Source organism: Sorex fumeus, unplaced genomic scaffold (genome assembly GCF_029834395.1).
Source record: "Sorex fumeus unplaced genomic scaffold, SorFum_2.1 ptg000045l, whole genome shotgun sequence".
NCBI classification, from domain to species: Eukaryota; Metazoa; Chordata; class Mammalia; order Eulipotyphla; family Soricidae; genus Sorex; species Sorex fumeus.
The window spans coordinates 15,309,640-15,330,318 of record NW_026606102.1 but is presented as its reverse complement, the minus strand read 5'-3'; the positions used below and the strand labels follow the sequence as shown (position 1 = coordinate 15,330,318).

Below are 20,679 nucleotides of genomic sequence, written 5' to 3'. Positions count from 1 at the left end.
CCAAATCTACTAGGGCAGATAAAAAAATGCCCAGCACTTCCTCCCAGATTTCTCTCCTTGTCTGGCTTTTTCCTGTAATCAGGAAAAATTACTACACGACTCTCGCCTCTTTTAAAATGTCAGTTAATAAAGTTGTTGCTGATTTTACTTAAATTTAACAACATGAATAGTTGACTTCTGAATTTTGAGACAAATCAATATCCCTTATTTGATGTTCAGAAAATGCTGATAAGCAATTTAAATATGATGTCGAAATGTGTTCCATTCCCTCTGTTGTTCGTTTTAACTGTAGTACCTGATTTTATATACATGTCAAGAAATTTAAAACGGGCTGGAGAGATAGTACAGTGGCTGAGGCACCTGCCTTGTAAATAACCAACCCAGATTCATCCCTGGCACATTATATGGTCCTCTCTCAAAAAAAAAAAATTTTTTTTTGACTTTTTGAGTCACACCCGGAGATGCTCAGGGGTTATTCTCGTCTTTGCACTCAGGAATTAGATACTCAGAGAACCATATGGGATGTCAGGGATTGAACCCAAGTCAGTTGCGTGCACGGCAAATGCCCTACCCACTGGACTATCTGCGAGGCCCCCACCCCCTTTTTTAATGTTGCATTTGTCTGTTTGGAGGTATATAAAATTAGGTACAAACTGAAAAGTGATCTTGCTCTTATTACTAATTGTGTTGATAATAATTAAGATGAATTATTTTACAAGATATTTCAAAACAGCATTTTATAATACTTTAAATGTTTTGTTGCGTCTAGAGAGAGGTGCTTGCTTTGAATGTGATCAATCCCTGTTCCCTGGCACCGTTTATGGTTTTCCCTGGCAGTGCCAGGAGTGATCCCATAGCACACAGCCAGGAGTCAGACCTTGCACTCTGCCTTTGTGGCCCCCTAACAAAATAAAATTTAAAAAAATTTTTTTTGATTAGCAAGTGATTTTATGTTATTCGCATTTTCAACTAACTTCTCTATCTGCTTTACTTTTTTTTTACCTCTCTCACTAATAAAAAAAAGTTGAGAAGTAACATTCTTTGCTTTCATAAGAACTCAGTTCTTTTGTTTGCATTTGAGCTCTGTTTTCTTGTGAACTCATTTTCAGTTATATGATCACCTGAAGTATTTATGTACTACTTAATATTTATCATTCTTGGGCCAGAATGATAATATAGCAGGTATACTTTGCACTTGGTTGACCTGGGTTCGATCCACAGCATCCCATATGGTCCCCCAAGACTGCCAAGAGTGATTATTGAGTGCACAGCCAGGAATAAACCCTGAGCACCAATGAGTGTGGCCCGAAAAACAGCCAATTAAAAAAAAAACTAAAAACCAAAACCAAAAAAAAAAAAAAAAACCCCATCATCTCGGTTGTTTTTGTCTTTTTTTCAGTGAGACAAAAATGTCCCATCTTATTGTTACTATGGAAATTGGGGATTTACAGTTACATGCGGAGATTAACTCTCTTTAGAGTTTCCACAATAAGCATTACATTTAAAGGGGACAGTTTTTCATTTTACTTATTTTTTAGGGGGCAGTTTTTTGCGTGTGATATCCAGTAGGGCATTTGCCTTGCAAGCCGAGCCGAGTTCGATTCCTCTTGGAGAGCCCGGCAAGCTACTGAGAATATCTCGCCCACAGGGCAAAGCCTGGAAAGCTCCCCTTGACATATTTGATATGCCAAAACACAGTAACAAGTCTCACAGTGCAGATGTTACTGGGCCCACTTGAGCAAATCGATGAACAATGGGAGGACAGTATCTGTTTTGTGTGTGTGTGTGTGTGTGTGTGTGTGTGTGTGTGTGTGTGTGTGTGTGTCAAGTGTGACAGGTAGAACTCTTTTCCTTAATGTTTCTTCCATTGACATAGTGTTGGGCTAAAAAGGTGGTTTTGGTTTCACTTTTATTCCTTTTATCCTGTTTTTCTAGAATTCTCTAGAACTGTTCTTGGTTTTGTTTTTTTTTACCTAGAAGTAAAAAATCTTGGCTTTTAATTATAAATTTAATCTTCTCCAGGCATTCCTACTTGGCATAAATTGCCTTAAAATCTTGGGTGTTAAACATTTGTTAAATTGGTCTCAGTACCTAATTGTTCTGTTTGATACTTTCATTGTTATTAAAATATTACAAAATAACAACCAGATGATCATTCCAGAGATTAGATTGCAGTCTTCTTTCTCTTGGTTTTTGTTTTGTTTTGTTGTTTTTGGGCCACACCTGGCTATGCTGAGGGACACAGGCTCTTGAGTTCTGGGACTGTTGTTGGCAGTGTTCATGGGACCTTATCAGGTACCCGGGGTCTAACCCAGCCTTACTAACTTACCAGCTCTCTCTCTCCGGCCCTTCTTCATTTTCCTTTTTAGACTCTAGGCTAAAAAGATATTTTTTCCTACACCTTTTATTTTAACAGTCTTTGTCCTTTTTTTTTTTTTAATTCATTACTTAATCAGTATGCTTATCTTTAGGGAACATTACGTAGATGGTGACCACTACTACATAATGGAAACGTAGCAGGGAACCTTTACATGGCTTTGCCCTTACTCTGAACTAAGATTTGCCTTATTGTCTAGTTTAAATGTGGACTTTCTTTTAGTTTTAGAAAGGCATACTTTGAACCCCCATCTCTCTAGTTTCTTTCCCTCTATAAGCAACATTCCACCCTAATTTGAAATTTTTTTTTAACTTCCTAGGCAGTGGGCACTCGCCACCTAGTAGCAGTCTCACTTCTCCAAGCCATGTCAACTTGTCTCCAAATACAGTTCCAGAATTCTCTTATTCTAGCAGTGAAGATGAATTTTATGATGCCGATGAATTCCATCAAAGTGGTTCATCCCCAAAGCACTTAATAGAGTAAGTGGGTGAATTAACATAGGTATTTAAACAATTCTCCTGGTTTTTGAAAACGTAATTTGAGTTTGGACCAGTGTGAATTAATGACATACTCCCTTTTGAATTATTTGGAAGACGTTTTTTAAAACTTATCTTTAGTTGACTTTTTGAGCAGTCAGCTGTATAGTAACTGATTTTTACTCCAACTTAATACAAATGCAGTAAATTAGCATCAAACTGTTATAATAAGCTAGTGTTATTTACTAATTAAACTCTGGGTTTTATTTCTTTAGCACCAGCATTAGTAGACAGTCAAGTGAGTAGCAAGTAAGCTGTGAAGTACTATACTACGTGTTTTGTGTTGAAGATAGTCAGCACTTGTAAAAGGCAGACATCATACTAGGTAGAGGGATGGTACAGAAATGAAAAAATCATCAGTTTCTTCACTCAAGGAACTTAGCATCTATTGAGGGAACAGACCTTTATAATCCAGTGATTATGTTCTGGGGGTTAAGAATCAGCACAGAAAATCAAGTAATCATTTTTGAGTACTGAAAAGTCAGGGACAGATTCACCAGGAAAAGAGGCTGTGATTCTAAAGTGTGAGGTGAGAGACAGCTTGTGGGTGGGGGAAATGGAAATGTCCCCCTACAGCCGGAGCCTGCTAAGAGGGGCCTGGAGAGGGGGGAGGGAAGGCTTAGGGCTTTCGGGAGTTGTGCGTTCCTGTGTGCGACAATAGTATTAATTGAAGTTGTGGGTATTTATTACTTTAAGAGGAGCCTTGGATGTAACTCGAGTTTTAAAGCACAGGCGGGCCCTGGATTTGATCCCTGCTGCCACATGACCACCCTGAGCAGGGCCCAGTGTTCGTACCTTCCTTCCCTTCAAGCAAAAACAATGTATTTTAAAACTACAAAAGGGCTAGGTTGGGAAAGTTCTTTCATTTTGTATGTTGTTTGGATATTTTGTCCTAGACAATAGCAGTTACTGATCAGACTACAATTTGGGGTGCAGGGAGACAGGGCCACCACTTGGCAGTGCTCAGTTGCTGCTCCCAGCTCTGGTTTGGTGCCTGGGTCTTGCCCCAGCAGTGCTCAAGGGACCATGTCTTGCCAGGGATTTAACCCAGGTCTCCTGCATGCAGACAGAACCTGTGCACTAAATCTTTGGGCTATTTCCCCGGCCCCTTGGTTGTATTAGAAAAATTTTAGGAAAAGTTTTGTCTATGGGGCGAGAGAGATAGTACAGCAGGTAGGGTGTTCACCTGGCACACAGCTGACCTGGGTTCGATCCCCAAGGATCCCATATTGTCCCCCGTGCAGCATCAGGAGTAATTTCTGAGTGCAGAGCCAGGAGTAAGCCCTGAGCAAAGCCGGATGTGGCCCCAAAACAAAACAAAAAAATCTTTGTATTGACCGTCAGACTTGTACTTGGGTTGATCCCTGCTGTGACATGGCGCTGAGAACATTGCAGGGTGCAGCCCTGGAGGTCTGTGTGCAACACCCCATCTTCAGGTCTTCACTGGGAAGGGCTTTAGGACAGCACCACCCGTCCTCACCTCCTCCGAAGAAAGAAAAAGTTTTGTCTTTAGTTCTAAGAAAGAGACTGCTGGGTACTGCATTACATACGCAAAATCAGGCATTCAGTTGAAAAATGCTGACAGCCTGAGCTAAGATAATAGCATGGGAATGGAGGGACATGTGTGGGTTTCACCAGAGTAAGCAGATTGTGACAGAAATTGAAGGATATTTTCACTAGAATTATATCTGACCTATTTCATGTTATCACATTAACCCATTGTAAAGGAAATGGGTTAACGTGATAATTTTTGTGTGGACTTTTATGGTACCTGGTAAGCTAAATGTTTTAGCCTTTAGAACATTATAAATTGCTCTTCTGAATTGTAGTCTCAACAAGAATAGGCTCTAAAATCTGATTGAGTCAAGGGATAATATCGACAAGTTGCTATCTTTATAAAACCTGATTTTGATTTTTTTGAATGAAGATAACTTTCAATTTTTCTCTTTCTTTTTGGGTCACACCCAGCGATGTACAGTGTTTACTCCTGGCTCTGCACTCAGCACTAACTCCTGGCGGTGCTCAGGGGACCATATGGGATGCTGGGAATCGAACCTGGGTCGGCCACGTGCAAGGCAAACGCCCTACCCGCTGTGCTATCGCTCCAGCCCCCAAGTTTCAATTTTAAAGGGTCATTGTGAACATTTAAATGAGAATGATGCGGGTCGGTTGTTCATATAGTTTCCAGCATGTAATAAACACTCAGAAATAGAAGCTGTAATAGAAAGTAAATTAATATTTATTTGCTTTAAGACTACTTAATGTTTGTGATACATTTGATTTAGTTTGGAGGGTTAATTTTTTATTTATGGGCCCCTTGCAGTGCCCGTTGCTCACTCCTAGCTCAGTTCTCAGAATCGCTTCTGGAAGAGCTCGGGAGGTGGGGCCAGGGCTTGAAGCTGGATTGGTGGCATGTGAGGCAAATGCCCTCCCAGCTATACTATCTCTCTGGCCCTGTGTTTGATTGTTTTCCCCTCCCCCCATTGTTGTTTTGTGTCTTGGAACACAGTGGTGCCTGGGGGGTCACTCCTGGCTGTGAGAGTCCGAGAGGTCCTGGGGATCAAACCCGGTCAACCTCTTACATGGAAAGCATGTGCTAGTCTAGTGTGGAGTTTCTCTGTAAGAAAAATCTTACTTGACTTTGGTTTTGTTTTTATTTGGAGTGGGGCATGAGGCCTCCCAGGGTGGTGCTCAGGAGACCTGGGGGCCCCTCACAGTGACTCAAGGCCAACCTGGTTCAATATGGTGGCCCAGGAATGCAGGGTTACTTGGATTGCCACCCCAGCAATGATGGGAGGCATCCCGGGCTCTACCCTGTGGTACTTGGTCCTCAGGGAATCATGTGGTGCAGGGGATAGAAGCAGAGTCGACAGAATGTGAAGTCTTTGCCTTAACCCCTGTACTATCTCTCTGTCCCCTTTTCCTTTTTAATGAGAAATACTGTCTGGGACTCTAGTTCTCTTAAGTTTTCACATAAACTATGATATACCTTATTCAAAAAATTGTGTCATAACTGCTCTCAAAATTCATAAGGAAAATTGCTGTATTGCTTTAAGAATTTTTGTTACTGCAATCAAATTCAGCTTTTGAGTGAGGGGAAAAAAACATATCTTTGATCTTAAATATATACTGTTAAGTTTTGAAACCTAAGACAAAAGTTTTGGTAATCTGCAATTATAGAATAACAGCTTCACCAGTGTTATAAACTATAATACCTCAATTTTTTTTGTGCTAAGTCTCTGGCCTCAAGGTTTTTGCAGGGTGGGATGGGACTTACAGAATGTACTACACTGCTAGTGAACACTGATGTGATGTGTGCATGTGTACCTATGTGGCTGGGAAGAATCCACATACTACAGCACCCTAAGACATTCTACTGTTTGCTCTGAACTCCGAATTGCTTCAAACAAGAGTTTTATTTTAAAACTGAAATTGGGGCTGGAGTGGGTAGGGCACATGCCTTGCATGCACTGACCTGGGTTCTATCCCAGACATCCCATCTGTGCTCCTGAGCACCGCCAGCAGAGCCAAGAGTAACCCTTGAGTATCGCTGGCTACGGCCCATAACCAAATAATTTTAAAAATTAAAAAATGAAGGTGAAATTAAGTAATTAGGGCAAATTATGTTCAAAGTAGAATATATACTATGTTTAGCACATAGAAATTTGTGATCAAATACTACTTTGTGTGCCATTTTATAGATTATAACTACTGTGAGAAGGTTCTGGAGAGATAGTACGGAGATTAAGACACATGCCTTGTCGTGGACTGCAGCCCTCAGTCACTCACCAGTTTCGTATGTTCCCCGAGCACAGCTGGGGGCGGCCCAAGTCGTCCCTGGGACCGCAGGGCCTGAACTGCACCATCTCCTGGGCACCGACATTGCAGCACTGGCCTGATCCACTGAGCACCACTGGGAGACCCCCTCCCCCAATCTATGTTTATACACCAAGTAACTTTTTGGAGTTTTTGTTTGTTTGTTTGTTTGTTTGTTTGTTTTTGGATCACACCTGTGGTGCTGAGGAGTTATTCCTGGCTATCCACTCAGGAATTACTCCTGGCAGTGCTTGGGGGACCATATGGGACAACAGGGATTGAACCTAGGTTGGCCACATGCAAGGCAAATGTCCCGCCCACTAATATTTCTGTGGCCTCCGCCAAGTAACCTTTGTATGTAACTTGACTTCAGTTCAAAAGAGGAAGCTTCCTTTAGATCCTGCAACTATTAGGCTCTCAAACTTTCATAATGCCAACTACCATAAATTTATTTGCAAAATAAAACATTTGATTTATTTTGTAATCACAAGTTCAGCTTCATAGGGAAGAACATTGATAACAATCATGTGGACTTTTATCAGAGGATCTCAAAAATATAAACAAGAACTCCTTTTGAGACTTAAGTGGCAGTTTTAAGGTTCTTAAAATTGTTGCCAAAAGTCATGACATAATCTACATTTATGAAAACTCCCTACCAGAATGAGTTCTAAAATCACTGGAGAGGATAGTCTTGCCGATTTTTGTGTTTTTTTCAGTCTTACTGACTTTTGATGACAAACTGTGCAAAACATATGAGACCTTGTCTTCAGTCTTTTGTTTTGTTTTGTTTTGCTTTTTGGATCACACCTAGCGATGCACAGGGGTCACTCCTGGCTCAGCACTCAAGGGTTACTCCTGGCGGTGCTTAGAGGACCATATGGGATGTTGGGAATCGAACGTGGGTTGGCCGCTTGCAAGACAAACACCCTACCAGCTGTGCTAATGCTCCAGCCCCTTGTCTTCGGTCTTGATGGTCTCAGAACATGCCAGGGGAAGAGTTGGAAAGTATCTGTGTGTATTTGTAACCAGCTCACTATAAAAATCAAGTTTTTTGTTTGTTTGTTTGGTTTGTTTTTTGTTTTGTTTTGTTTTGCTTGTTTGGGTCACACGTGGCGATGCACAGGGGTTACTCCTGGCTCTGTACTCAAGAGTTACTCCTGGGGGTGCTCAGGGACCATATGGGATGCTGGGAATCGAACCCTGGTCGGCCGCGAGCAAGGCAAACACCCTACCCACTGTATTATCTCTCCAACCCAAGAATCAAGTTTTTATCTGTCCGCTGTATGTGTTCTTTCAGCTTGGCTCTCTGAAAACTAGCGTCTCGCTGTGGTTCAGAATTGCTTTCTTGAGCTGACGAAGGTGATTAATGTTTTTCAGCTCCTCTGGATCTGCCTCAGTCTTGACGCACAGCAGCTCGGGAAATAGTCTGAAGCGTCCAGATACGACAGAGTCGCTCAATTCTTCCATGTCCAATGGAACCAGTGATGCTGGTAAGTGATATTTGAGGATTGAGTTGGGGGAAAAAAATTTTTTTTTCATTCCTTGTAGCAGCACAGATTATGGACCTAATTTCACACTGGTCTAAAAGGTGCTGTTTTGTTTCAGATCTTTTTGATTCACATGACGATCGAGATGATGACGGAGAGGCTGGGTCTGTGGAAGAGCACAAGAGTGTGATCATGCACCTCCTGTCCCAGGTCCGGCTTGGAATGGATCTTACCAAGGTAAGAGGCGAACTTGGCGTTTGCTGCAAAGCTCACTGTGTTCCTGTCTCATTTGCAGTGATCGGATGGTGACTGTCTGCTAATGTAGACAATGGCATAAATGATTATTGTTTCGTGTTTTAATTAGATGAGTATACTGAATGTAGTTGAGGATACTGAAGTATTTTATGCGTTATAACTAATTTCATAGAGTTTGGACTGTATGGATTAAAATTTGGGTTTATGTAGGCTTAACCAGAATATTATTGGACTTGGTTAGTGATTTGAACAGGCTGAAAGCAACATAGTGCTCATAGGTCCAAATGAGTGAAGTTCTGATGTTGGTGATAGACCATCTCTATTTGCTTCCTGTCTCTGCTATTACAAACTCAGACCTTGAGCAAATTCCTTCCTCCATGATCTTAGGAATCTCACATGCAAAATGCACAGAGTGCCCTGTTCACGGGCTTTTGTAAGGACTAGAGGATTGGAATAGGCACTGAATGGAACATTGGATGTGACACACAATAAACCATACAATTATTGGGATCTGTATTTGAATTTAATTCAACTTGCAACTCTGTCATTTTGGAGGGATGGCATCTTCCCCACAGTACTCAGACTCTGTGGAGCATTCTCAGCTGCTTGGCCTGTCATTCCAGAAAGTTGCTCGGTCCTAAAGTTGCTGTGGGCCAGCAAAGTCACATTCAGGAACTGCTTTGGTACTACCAGAACTGCACCTAGCATGACGGAGAGAACATTTGGTGCCAGGGGCTAAGCCAGAACGAGAGCCTTGAACATGCAAATGCAAAGCATGTGCTCACCCCTGTGAGCTATCTCTGTGGCCCCTGAACTTGGTGCTCTAAATGGAATGCCTAATTTAGGAAACTGATGTAGTCTCTCTCTATCCTTGCCACTGTACTACCAAAAAAAACCTCATTCTTCTTAATTCTCACCACAGCATACAAATTATCACCGGAGTAGACATAGGTGCAAACTAGGTGTCACTGCTACCTTTTACAGGTAATGAATTTGAAACTCGTAAGAGATTAAATAACTTGGCTAAGTCATTAAGGGGCAGAACTTAGAACCCATTGTGGTCTATGATTCCGTGGTTTGCAATCTTTTCACTAGTGCCTTTTATCTACTTTCTCTTAAATTAATCTGTAATACTTCCTAGGAAGCATTTACACTTTTACCCCAAATCTGAATGAAACTAGCAACACAAGAGCATTAATTTGTGGAACCCAGTGTACTTTTTTTCTCTACCTCCTTTTTAACACTTGTTCTTTTTAATGTAAGCCATTTTCTCAGTATACTACTAAATTTCCTCTCACATAATGCGTCGAGTAGTTCCAGTATGGAATAATTCAGTGAATCAGAACTCTGAGAAAGGACCAGGGTTCCTTCTGTCTCACGGCTGTTGTCTGCGGAGTGCCCATTCACACTCAGACTTTCCTCATCATGGTGAGAAGACTGCCATACTAATAGCAAGACTTCTACATTTAAAAAAAAAAAAAAGACTGCCATGCTTTCAGTCTTCACATCCTTCACATCCTTCTACAAAGGGAATGGGTTTTATTGCCCTCACCTTATGGTCCCCAAGGCATCACCAAATGCAACCCTGGAGTTCACCAGGTCTTGCCCTGGAGGCCTCTGAGCTCCAGATGTAATTCTAGCATCAGAGCCAAACAGGAGTAAATGGAACTATGGCCTATGGTAGCCAAGATATCCCCATCCCGTTCCCCCCCCCCCCCACAAACCCCCCCGCCCTACACACACACCCAGGGCCTCCCAAGCAACTTGGAAATCAACCCCCCCAAAAAGGAAATGTTATGAACTGAAAAATAGTTTCTTTTTTGTGGAGTGTTTTTGTTGGTATCACTAGGAATTTTTTTCTAGATGTGACCCATCAGATCACACTTTTCATTGAATCTCATTGGCTACAGGGGATCAATGTTGATAACTAGAGACCATGTTGGTAGCATAGAGACCAGATGATTGGTTTAGATCAAAGGTTCCCAAACTTATTTGGGCTACTACCTGCTTTTCAGGAAAAAAAGCGCACCCCTGGAAATCTACCCTTAGATAAACAAAACAGTCCCCAGTTGCATCCAAGGCTTTTCCAGTACAGCAGCATTGCCTACTTTGGGAAGACACCAGCATAGATTAATCCACATTCAGTGTCACCCAACTCTTGCTGGGGATGGGATAATGGAGAGATATGTATTAACCAAAGTGTTAGTTATAATTATATTTATTACTATAAATATATATCATCATTATTACTAAAAATATCATTTCCTCTGCCAGAGAGTCCATACTATGTCATTAGCTACAAGAAGCTTATTTTATTATGAATGATTAATAATAATCATAATTTCTAATGTTAAAATGAGCATTTTAGAAATCTTCATTGGCATAGGTGACAGTGATTACTAGCAAGATTTTGAGATGTTCATTCCTTTCATGCATTTCCAACTGTTATTGTAATAATGTCTAAAATTTCTATTTCATTCTTCTATTTATTAGACCTTTTTAATATATTTTACAAAAAGATTTATTTCCAGGGCCAGGGAGATAGCTCAGTGGGCTGGAGCACATGTTTTGCTGTGGGAGATCCAAGTTCAGTCTCCACCGCTGCCTGCTCCCTGAGTAACTCCAGGTGTGACACAGAAAACAGTGACAAAAGAGTGACTTTCCAAGTGTTTTATAGGGTCTGAAAATGCTACACAGTTATAATCCATTACCTTACTTGATCTTAAGAACAGCCCTAAGATTTACGCCGAGCGTGTAATTTTATCTTTCTTAAAGAAGTTAATTTTCCAGGAATTCCTTATCTAAATTAAGTCCTTGAACTCAGCTTTGAAGACCGCCTACCCTCTTTCCACAGAACTCTAGCAATCTAGTGTAAGGACAGGTATCATGCGTTAAAGACATCTTGATTTAGAGTTCTCAATAAAAGGTTTTAGTAGAGAGGACAAAAGCAACACTTTTTCTTTTGACTACACATCAAATCTTGTTATATATTTTTGGAGCATTCTTTTTTGAGGAGGAGGGATAGAAGTGCTCCCAAGTGGTGCTGAGATCTGCCGAGAGGATGCTCCCAGCAAAATCTCAGCCAGCCAGACCGGCAGTTCAATGCAAAGACTGAGATTGGCAAAGTCATACTCGGGCCCCATGGTGCTGGGGACCACCTGGGTCACACCTGTATGTGTTTAGGAGACTGCGGTTCAGGGATCTAACTAGGTTAGTTACAAAATGGACCTTTACATTTTTGTCTCTCTCCTCTGTTTTGAATTGTCTGTTCAATTTTTTTTTTCTTACTGGTAGTCTTTTGTTGATTTGTGAAAAGTGTATAGTACAGGTATTTAGTCTTCTTTTGTTCTTACTTGGTGATTTATAGTTTCTTGGTATTCCTAGAGGTAGAGATCACATAGAAGTCACATAGTCACTCCATAGGCCTATCTGTTAGTCTAACCAGAGTATGAGCAGACATGTTCTGTGGAAGGAAAATGAAAAGTTCTGGGGCTGGAGAGATAGTGTGGGAAAAGGCAGTTGCCTTGCATGTGGCCAACCCAGCTTTGATCCCCTGAGCAGAGTCAGGAGTAAGCCCTGAGCATTCCCAAGTCTGGCCCAAAGAAAGAAATGAACAAAAAAAACTGACTCATTGCAAATGTTAATGTAGCCTAAGTGTTGCTTTCCAAGCTTGTGTTCCTTTTCAATACCACCCCTCCCCCCCCCCCCCCCCCCCCCGCCCCCGGTTTTGGGAGCAAATCTAGCTGTGCTTGGGGCTTACTCCTGGTTCTGTGCACTCCTGGCAGGGCCCAGGGGACTCTTTTAGGGGGTTCTGTGATTGAAACCTGTCAACCTCCTGTAAGGGAGTGCCAACCACACCCCCTGCCCAGCCCCCCTTCTTAAAAAGCTCTTCACAGGCCCCAGGGCTCCATGCTCCATTCTGTCACACCATTTCCTATCTCCTTTTTTTTTTTTTTTTCTTTCCTTTAGTGTCTTGTTTTCTCCTGTTTCTGTTCCATACCGCCTTCCTTTCTGCCCCCTTCTTTTCTAAGGCTTTTCTCTAAGGCGGGTCACCTCAGTGGATTACTTAACAGTTCTGCTCTCATTCTGAGCCAGAAAACAACTTGGTCTGTCCTTCTCCCAGGCTTTCGGGGTTAAAAAAAAAAAAAAAAAGGCAAGTCTGTATTTATGACATTCCACCTAAAAAAGTAAATGCCAGTCTGATTCTCCTCTACTTGTTTTTGCCGCCTCCATAGCATCTGACACAGGGTATTGTGATGCCTCCTTCTGAAAGAAGAATTTAGAGAAATTGACATTTGAACATTCAAAGCAAATGTTTGGTTTGGTTTGGTTTTTTCATTTGTTGGTTTCCGGGCATTTCTGAATGAGAATTGTTTGGGAAATTGGTGTCAGATGCTCACCTGGGCAAAACTTGGCGGGTTTGTGAGGGTCACCAAAATGACAGGCTTTTGGCTGTTGTGGTGGAGCAGTCTCTCTCTGTACTTGAATTTTATCTTCAAGGATGAAATATATAGGCTGGAGTGATAGTACAGCATTAGCGAATGTGGCCCACCTGGGTTCAATCCCTGGCATCCCAGATGGTTCCCCAAGCACTTCCAGGAGTGCAGAGCCAGGAGTAACCCTGAACATCACTGGGTGTGACCCAAAAGGCCAAAAAAAAGATGAAATGTGTTTATGTTTTTCAGGTAGTTCTTCCGACATTCATTCTTGAGAGAAGATCCCTTTTAGAAATGTACGCTGACTTTTTTGCACATCCGGACCTGTTTGTGAGGTATTTGACTGAATATGATACCCTCTGATATTTAAAAATGTTAATGACTTTTTGCCTTTGGGAGGAAATATGTATTCTTTTGTCTTCATATACTTCTGGGGAAAAGTGTCATTGAAGGTTGTATGCCTGTTTGTTTGCTTAGATTAATTACATGGTGATTGTGATGTTGGCAGCCAAATTCAACACAACACTTTGAGAAAGCCCATGAAGGGGTAGCCAGCTACAGAACTCGGGCTCTGAGCTTATTTGAGCCAGGGATCGGCAGTTCGTACAAAGGAGACCCAAGTCACACTTCTGATGATATTGTTCACTAGCTCAGTCTCCTCATGAGCTTTCTTTCCCTCTAAAGCACCTGTTTGCCAAAGACTTTATTAAGAGCTGGAGAAGGGAAAAGTCAGGTGGCTGCCATTGAAGAACTCGTGGTTTAGGGTGCAAATTATAGATTGGAATTAATCAGTATTTGTGTGATATACAGATATTTATATTAATAAAAGAAGCACTTTTATAAGGTGAAAATGGTTTACAAGGGAGTGATTCCATATAAGAGACTAGCGATTGTCCCCCCCCCAACAAAAACCTTTTTGTTTTAAATTGCTGGATGTTTTGTAAAAGCAGAATCCATCTGTATGTTATTTACAAGAGAGAAACTTTTAGTATTAAGACATTGGTTTGTTAAAAACAAAAGAAGAGATTAAAATACAGTATTCAAAATGCTCACTGAACATAATAAAAGTAGTCTGGCTGTACTAGTATAAGAACCCATTTATTTTTTATTAAAATTCTATTTTTTTTAATAGAGGCTTCCCCAGGGGAGGTCAGGGGTACTTGGAGCCTCTCCTAACCATATCTCACCAGGTTTTGCTAAGCTGATGGAACCTGGCTGTGCCAGCCTCCAGGGTACGAGGGGAATATAGCGGTGTGGTCAGGGAACGCTGCAGATCAAATCAGGCCTTGCGCATGCACTCCGTACAAAGGAGACCTAAGTCATACTTCTGATGATAAAATATGGGTATGGATAATAAGACTTCTAAGTGCACATGTACCTAATAACACAGTTTCAAAATATTCACAGTGTTGAGTTGGGGAGCCAGTAACTCAAGGTACAGCAGACCTGGCCTCCTGAGCACAGCTGTGTCCAAAAGTGCATAAGCAACATTGGGCTGACCTGGGGAGAAACAGAGAAGTGCGGGGTGGTGGCCGGCAGTTCCTCCCTTGGGAATTAAGTCAAGAAGTGGCTCCCAGCACACATTTCCACATAACCCTGCAGCAAATGCCAGCACGTCTGTAGGATGCAGACAGTGTTCGTGATTGACTTTCCCAGGTATCATCCAACAGTTGTTTAGCTTTAGTCCTTTGAATTGCACGTAGCACATTCAAGATCAACCACATATTGGGGGACTTAATACATTTAAGATAACTGTAGTCATACATTTTCTACCAAAAAAGAATTATATTAGAAACCAGTAACATGAGGGAACCAGGGGGACAGAATAAAGAACCAGTAAAACAAAAATCAACTCTGTAGTCATCTGATAATTAAACAATCCACTTAAATGAATTTCTGGAACAAGCAACCTGTGGTATGAGAAACCAGAAACAGGGTTTGCCGCAGGATAAGGAACAGGACTGCTTGGCAAGGAGTATAGGGAAACGGGAGGATTAAGGGTCACGGAAAGATTCTCGGTTTAATTGGATGTTGATGCTTCATTAACTGGACATAGATACTTGTCAGGTTTATCAGAAACAAGTATATTTAATTATGTTGTTATACCTCAATTTTAACAAGCAACTTTGAAGTAATAATTACAAGCCCTAGTTCTCTCAATGCAGCGGCCCCATTCTCAATGGAGTCTGAGAGGCACCGTCATCTTGTCAGAAAGCAAGACAATAAATTTGGTATTTCTTCCTTGCAGCATTAGTGATCAAAAGGATGCCAGAGAGCGAATGGTCCAGGTTGTGAAATGGTACCTTTCAGCCTTTCATGCAGGAAGGAAGGGGTCGGTTGCCAAGAAGCCATACAACCCTATTTTGGGCGAGATCTTTCAATGTCACTGGTCATTACCAAATGATACTGAAGAGAATGCGGTGAGTTCTGCATTGAAGTTTCTAAGAAATACAGTTATGAACAGGTGCAGGATTTTGTTTTCTTGGGGGCAGATGATATTAAAGGCAGTGATTGAAAGATGCTTCCCACCCATGATCAGTGTTACTGGGTTGGAATATTTTGAATAGAATGAGCAAGGAGGAAACTCTTTGGAAACCAGATCATATATACATAGCCTTGTATAATGATAATTTTATGGCTTAATGAGACTTTCATTTACATTTTTCTGATGACCGTTATGATGAGCTTTTGGAAAAACAAAAAAGGGCAAAAATAGAAGCTTTCCTTTAGGAAAGACATGATTTAGCTAGTGTGGAGTTTGAGCCAAGCATTGGTTTAGGGGCGTCAGGCAGAGAGGAACCCTGCACCCAGATTTTGGCATCTGATGCTCTTTGCTGCAGAGGGAAAGGCTGGACTCAGGGAATGAGAAGTCAAGAACTCTGGTATGAAATTAAAAGGATGAGGGGCTTTTGAGTCAGGTAAGTGGAGCCTCTGAGGCTTGGAGTTAGAATTAGGAGTTTGGAGCTCAGGGGAGAGGTTCAGGATGGAGCTGAGGTATACCGTGTTTACTAGATTTTGATAACATCTGTAGCCCTGGATTAGATCAAGTCATCTGTGGAAATAGCAGGTCCTAAGGGCAGTAGGTCAGCGAGACCTGAGCCTCAGAACCCTAATATTTTAAATGGTGATGGAAAACTTGAATATTCAGGAAGGAATGGGGAAAAAAATCTCCTAGTTCACAGAGCCTGTCACAATAGTCTCCGGGAACCATCGCTCTCTTTATGTATTTTTTGGTGGGGTGAGACTCCACCCAGTGGTGCTCAGGGACTAATCTTGGCTCTGATTGGCAGTAGCTCCTGTGGTGCTTGCTGTCAGTGAGACCAGGAATAGGCTGCATGTCAGGCTGAGTCCTTATCCCCTATCCTGTCTCTCTGGCCCCTTATTTTTGTTTTTGTTTCTTTAGAGCCAATTGTTTGTGGGGCTCAGGGGCTCGGACCCCTCGCTCCCACATGTGAAGCGTGCACGCCAGCCCCCGGGGTACCTCTGTGCGTAGTCATTCGGTAGATATAGATAACTGCTTACTCTTCCAGGCCCAGAGTTAGATCCAAGCTTTCAAGGATGTCTTGTTCAAGAAGATTGATGGAGAAATCATTTAAATAGTGTAATAAGTGCCATAATAAAAGTCATATTAATGCTTTGGGTTTGTAGAGGTGGGAGTGGTAAACTTCTAGAGAGTCAGAAGTTCCAGTCACATGATTTTCTGCAGTGTTATTGTGTAACCACATCCAAAGAAAATGATCTATGTGTTTACAGGAGCTGGTGTCTGAGGGACCAGTTCCCTGGGTTTCTAAGAACTGTGTAACTTTCGTGGCTGAGCAGGTTTCCCATCATCCACCCAGTAAGTTCCAGAGCTTCTCTACAGCATTCACTTTCAAACTTTTCTGTCTGAAAAAGCTTATTTGGAAATGAAACTCTTGCTGAGGTCACCTGCTGACAGTTTGCCGGTGATGTGTATCTTCCCAACTCTGTGAGGACTGTTTCTTCATATCTGTTCCTGCATAAGTTCTAAACACTCTTAGCCTTGTGGACTCAAGATGTATAAAAAGAAGGAATTTAGGAAGCAAACCTTTTTAAAATTAGGTTTCGTAATTTACAGTGCCATTAAAGTTGTTGATTGGTGTTTTGGTTTGTGTGGGGGTGTTTATGTGTGTATTTTGAGGGTGATTTGGAGTGCTCGGTCGTGCTCAGGGGCTGTTCCTGGCTCTGCTCAGGAATGACCCCTGGAAGTATTTGAGAGGCTTGTGTGGGGCGAGGGATTGAACCATGCAAGACGAGAACATAACCCTTGTACTCCTCTCGCCTCTAGAAAATGCACTTCGAATGCTTCTAAGTCATCTATAGTTGTGCATCTTTGAGACCCGTGAGATGACATCATTTCTGCAGACATAGAAGGGGTGCTTATTCTTGTTTGCTAGATGTAGTGTTAAGACTGAAACTACCATAGAGATAAGGTTGGGGTTAAATCAGTAACATGCTTCTAACCAGAACAAGTATTTTTATTTTCAGCCTCTAGGGTTGCTGTATAGTGCACTAATTTAAAGCAATGTTTATTCAGTTTCAGCCTTTTATGCTGAATGCTTTAGCAAGAAGATACAGTTCAATGCTCATATCTGGACCAAATCAAAATTCCTCGGGATGTCAATTGGGGTTCACAACATAGGACAGGGTAAGTCTGGACACTGGATAAATAATCTTTTTTTTTTTTTCTTTTTGGGTCATACCCGGTGTTGCACAGGGGACCATATGGGATGCTGGGAATCGAACCCGGGTTGGCCACGTGCAAGGCAAACTCCCTACCCGCTGTGCTATCACTCCAGCCCCAGGATAAATAATCTTCTTTTTAAAAAAATAATTATTTTTCGGTTTTGGGGCCATACCTGGCTGTGCTCAGGGATTTCTCCTGGCTCTGCACTCAGGAATCATTGGCTGGTCAGGAGACCATATAGGGTGCCAGGAATCAAACCTGGACTGGCCACATGCAAAGCAAGCGCCTTACCCTCTGTGCTCTCTTTGCCCCTCGATCAATCTTTTAATGAGAGAATTGTTTGGTGTTCTGTGTATGCTAGGCACTTGTCTAATTAGAGATAATGGCTCCTTGAAAGCCATTGTTTGTAAGCACATGTTTTGGGATAAGAGTAGAGTTGTGGCACAAGATTTTTGTTTTCTCCCCTCAATTGAATGGAATGTTCAGGGATTCTGTCGGCCAGATGATAAGGCTCTCTAACCAGTTGACACTACTCATCAGAGAGTCTTCCCGTCTCTCCACAGGCTGTGTCTCGTGTCTAGACTATGATGAACATTACATTCTCACGTTCCCCAACGGTTATGGAAGGCAAGTAGTTGTGTCCATTTACTTTGATCAGCAAGCCATCAGGCCCTACCTAACCCGGATTCTCTTGATCCTTGCAGGTCTATCCTCACAGTGCCCTGGGTGGAACTCGGAGGAGAATGCAATATAAATTGTTCCAAAACTGGCTATAGTGCAACTATCATCTTCCACACCAAACCTTTCTATGGGGGCAAGAAGCACAGAATAACTGCTGAGATTTTGTAGGTATTTTGTTTTTCCGCGTCAGTACTTTTCTACTTCTCGTAATTTTCCTTTGCCTTGAAAAAGTACTTCTATGTTGTAATTGGGCTGTTTTCTTTGAAAATGTATTTCACGTCTTTTCAGTCATATCTCTTCTTAATACCGCATTTCAGAAAACAGCCCAAAGCCTGGGTAGGACAAAGTCATCAGTGCATTTCCTTAGGAGCCAGCCTTGCCATAGGGAACTGAAACCGGTGCTCCCAGTCTTCCTGATTACCCCAGAAAATGAATTTCTGACTCTCAAACGGATTGAACCAGGCCTGAGTTAGTCCATTGATAGCCTGACCGTCCCACTGAAGTGTCTTTATGGTGTCTTTTTCCCCTGTTCCTTTACTGGGGAAACACAGTGACCATCTCGTTCATCTTGGCTTGAGTTAGCGGAAAGAGGCCAAGCTTTTCTGAATGACAGTCACTTTTTGGGTGGCTTTGTCACTTGGAGAGGAAAAGCTGCAGGACTTGCTCTCTCCCCAGAACTTTCACAAGAAGTAATGTTTTTATCTTGTTTCTTGGGACGAACCAAGTGATTCTCCAGTTATTCTTGGCTTTGTGCTCAGGAATAACACCTGGTCGTGCTTGGGCAGGGAGCATATGTGTGTTCGGGGCTTGAACAGTGTTGGTCACATGCAAGGCAAGTGCCTTAACCCCTATACTATCTTTCCGGCCCAGAAACAGTTTTTTAGATGCAACATACAGAACCAGTTTTCCAGGGAGAACATCTGGATAACAAAATCAACAGCCAAACGAATTTTGAGCAGAATGTGACTGCGAAGTTTACTAAGGATCACTAATTTTTTTTTTAAATGAAGATAAAGCTTAGCAAGCAACACAGTCACCACTGTAATTGCATTTGCCTCCCAAACAAGCAGGTGGTGGTCAAAAATAGGATGTAGAATAGAGAAAAGGGGGTCGGGGGTGTTTCCCGAAACTCTGCATCACTCATAACTAGATGGTAGCAAGGTTACCCTCAAAGTTGAGCTAAAAGGGCTCTGAAATAACCACTCTAGCACTAGTAGTTATGGCCCCAAAACAAAATTTGTAAAAACTTTTTTTTGTGAATTTTTCTGTATATAATCGGCAGGGGCTGTAGTGATAGCACAGCGGGTAGGGTGTTTGCCTTGCTCGCGACCAACGTGGGTTCGATTCCTCCGTCCCTCTCGGAGAGCCCAGTAAGCTACCAAGAGTATCCCACTCGCATGGCCGAACCTGGCAAGCTCCCCATGGGCGTATTTGATATGCCAAAAACAGTATCAACAAGTCTCACAATGGAGACATTACTGGTGCCCGCTCAAGCAAATCGGCGAACAACGGGAGGACAGTGCTGCAGTGCTGCACAATTTTGAGGACAGCAAGATTCTCCAGTCTACTTCTTGAAGTCAGTCTGTACATTTTACAAAGCCTCAAATAACTTTTGGGAAAATTTTGTAGACTGCTACAAAAATGGCTTTAAAGCAGATTGCTTCTTAATACTAAGAGAATAAATTAGACTTTAGGCATGGGTCTCCCCCAAAGTCCCCAGGCTGCAGTTTAGAATCGCTGCATGATGACATTGTAAGCGTCAATCATTCTTTCCTTTTGTCCCGCTTTCCCTTCACTCCCCTAAATCATGAAGCTTTTATGTCTGGGACCAGTGAAGCAGCTCTCATCCCCATCTGTGTAGTTTTATCTTTTGGCCCCTCATCCTTTTTTCTGAATCTTGCTTTGATGCATCTCCCAGGTTTCTAATGTGCATGACATAGCACTGCTGGCTCCCAGTAGTGCTGTGAACCTTCGGAGGGTTCTTAGCTGCTTTGAACCTTTGAAGGATCCTGCCTGAGGAGAAGAGTCCAGACCACTCGATCCGAATGAAAGCCTGGGTCTTCCGCATCGTGCGCCTTCGCAAAGCCTTCCCTGACTCACCCCCACAGGTTTTGCCCTAAAGCACATGAACTCACCTGGCAGGACTGTGACAAGGCTATAAAGAGCTGAGGGCAAGGACTATTCTGTAGTGTGCTTTTACCCCAGCACCTAGTAAAGGACACTCTTCCTCGTCTCAGTCACTGTTCCTGGGATCTTGAGTTTCTTAGGGTGCTGGTTCTAAAGTTAGCTCTGGGAAATCCCATTTTGTTAAGCTAATTTTACCAAAGATTTTATTTTGGTAAAAGTTGCTTTTCTAATTTATATAGAACTTTATATACTAAATATG

General features: G+C 42.1%; 1 protein-coding gene across 6 annotated transcripts in view; it reads left to right on the top strand.

Annotated features, from left to right (window-relative positions):
• The window catches only part of OSBPL9 (oxysterol binding protein like 9), a 180,849-nt gene that overhangs the window by 156,026 nt on the left and 4,144 nt on the right, over nt 1–20,679 (top strand). For all 6 annotated transcript variants that reach the window (XM_056122452.1, XM_056122451.1, XM_056122448.1 and 3 more), the window contains 9 exons: nt 2,697–2,856; nt 8,107–8,219; nt 8,335–8,453; nt 13,157–13,242; nt 15,156–15,327; nt 16,661–16,745; nt 17,463–17,573; nt 18,176–18,239; nt 18,317–18,457. In XM_056122452.1, coding sequence (XP_055978427.1) covers nt 2,697–2,856; nt 8,107–8,219; nt 8,335–8,453; nt 13,157–13,242; nt 15,156–15,327; nt 16,661–16,745; nt 17,463–17,573; nt 18,176–18,239; nt 18,317–18,457 — 1,051 coding nt within the window. The remainder of the gene's footprint in view (nt 1–2,696; nt 2,857–8,106; nt 8,220–8,334; nt 8,454–13,156; nt 13,243–15,155; nt 15,328–16,660; nt 16,746–17,462; nt 17,574–18,175; nt 18,240–18,316; nt 18,458–20,679) is intronic.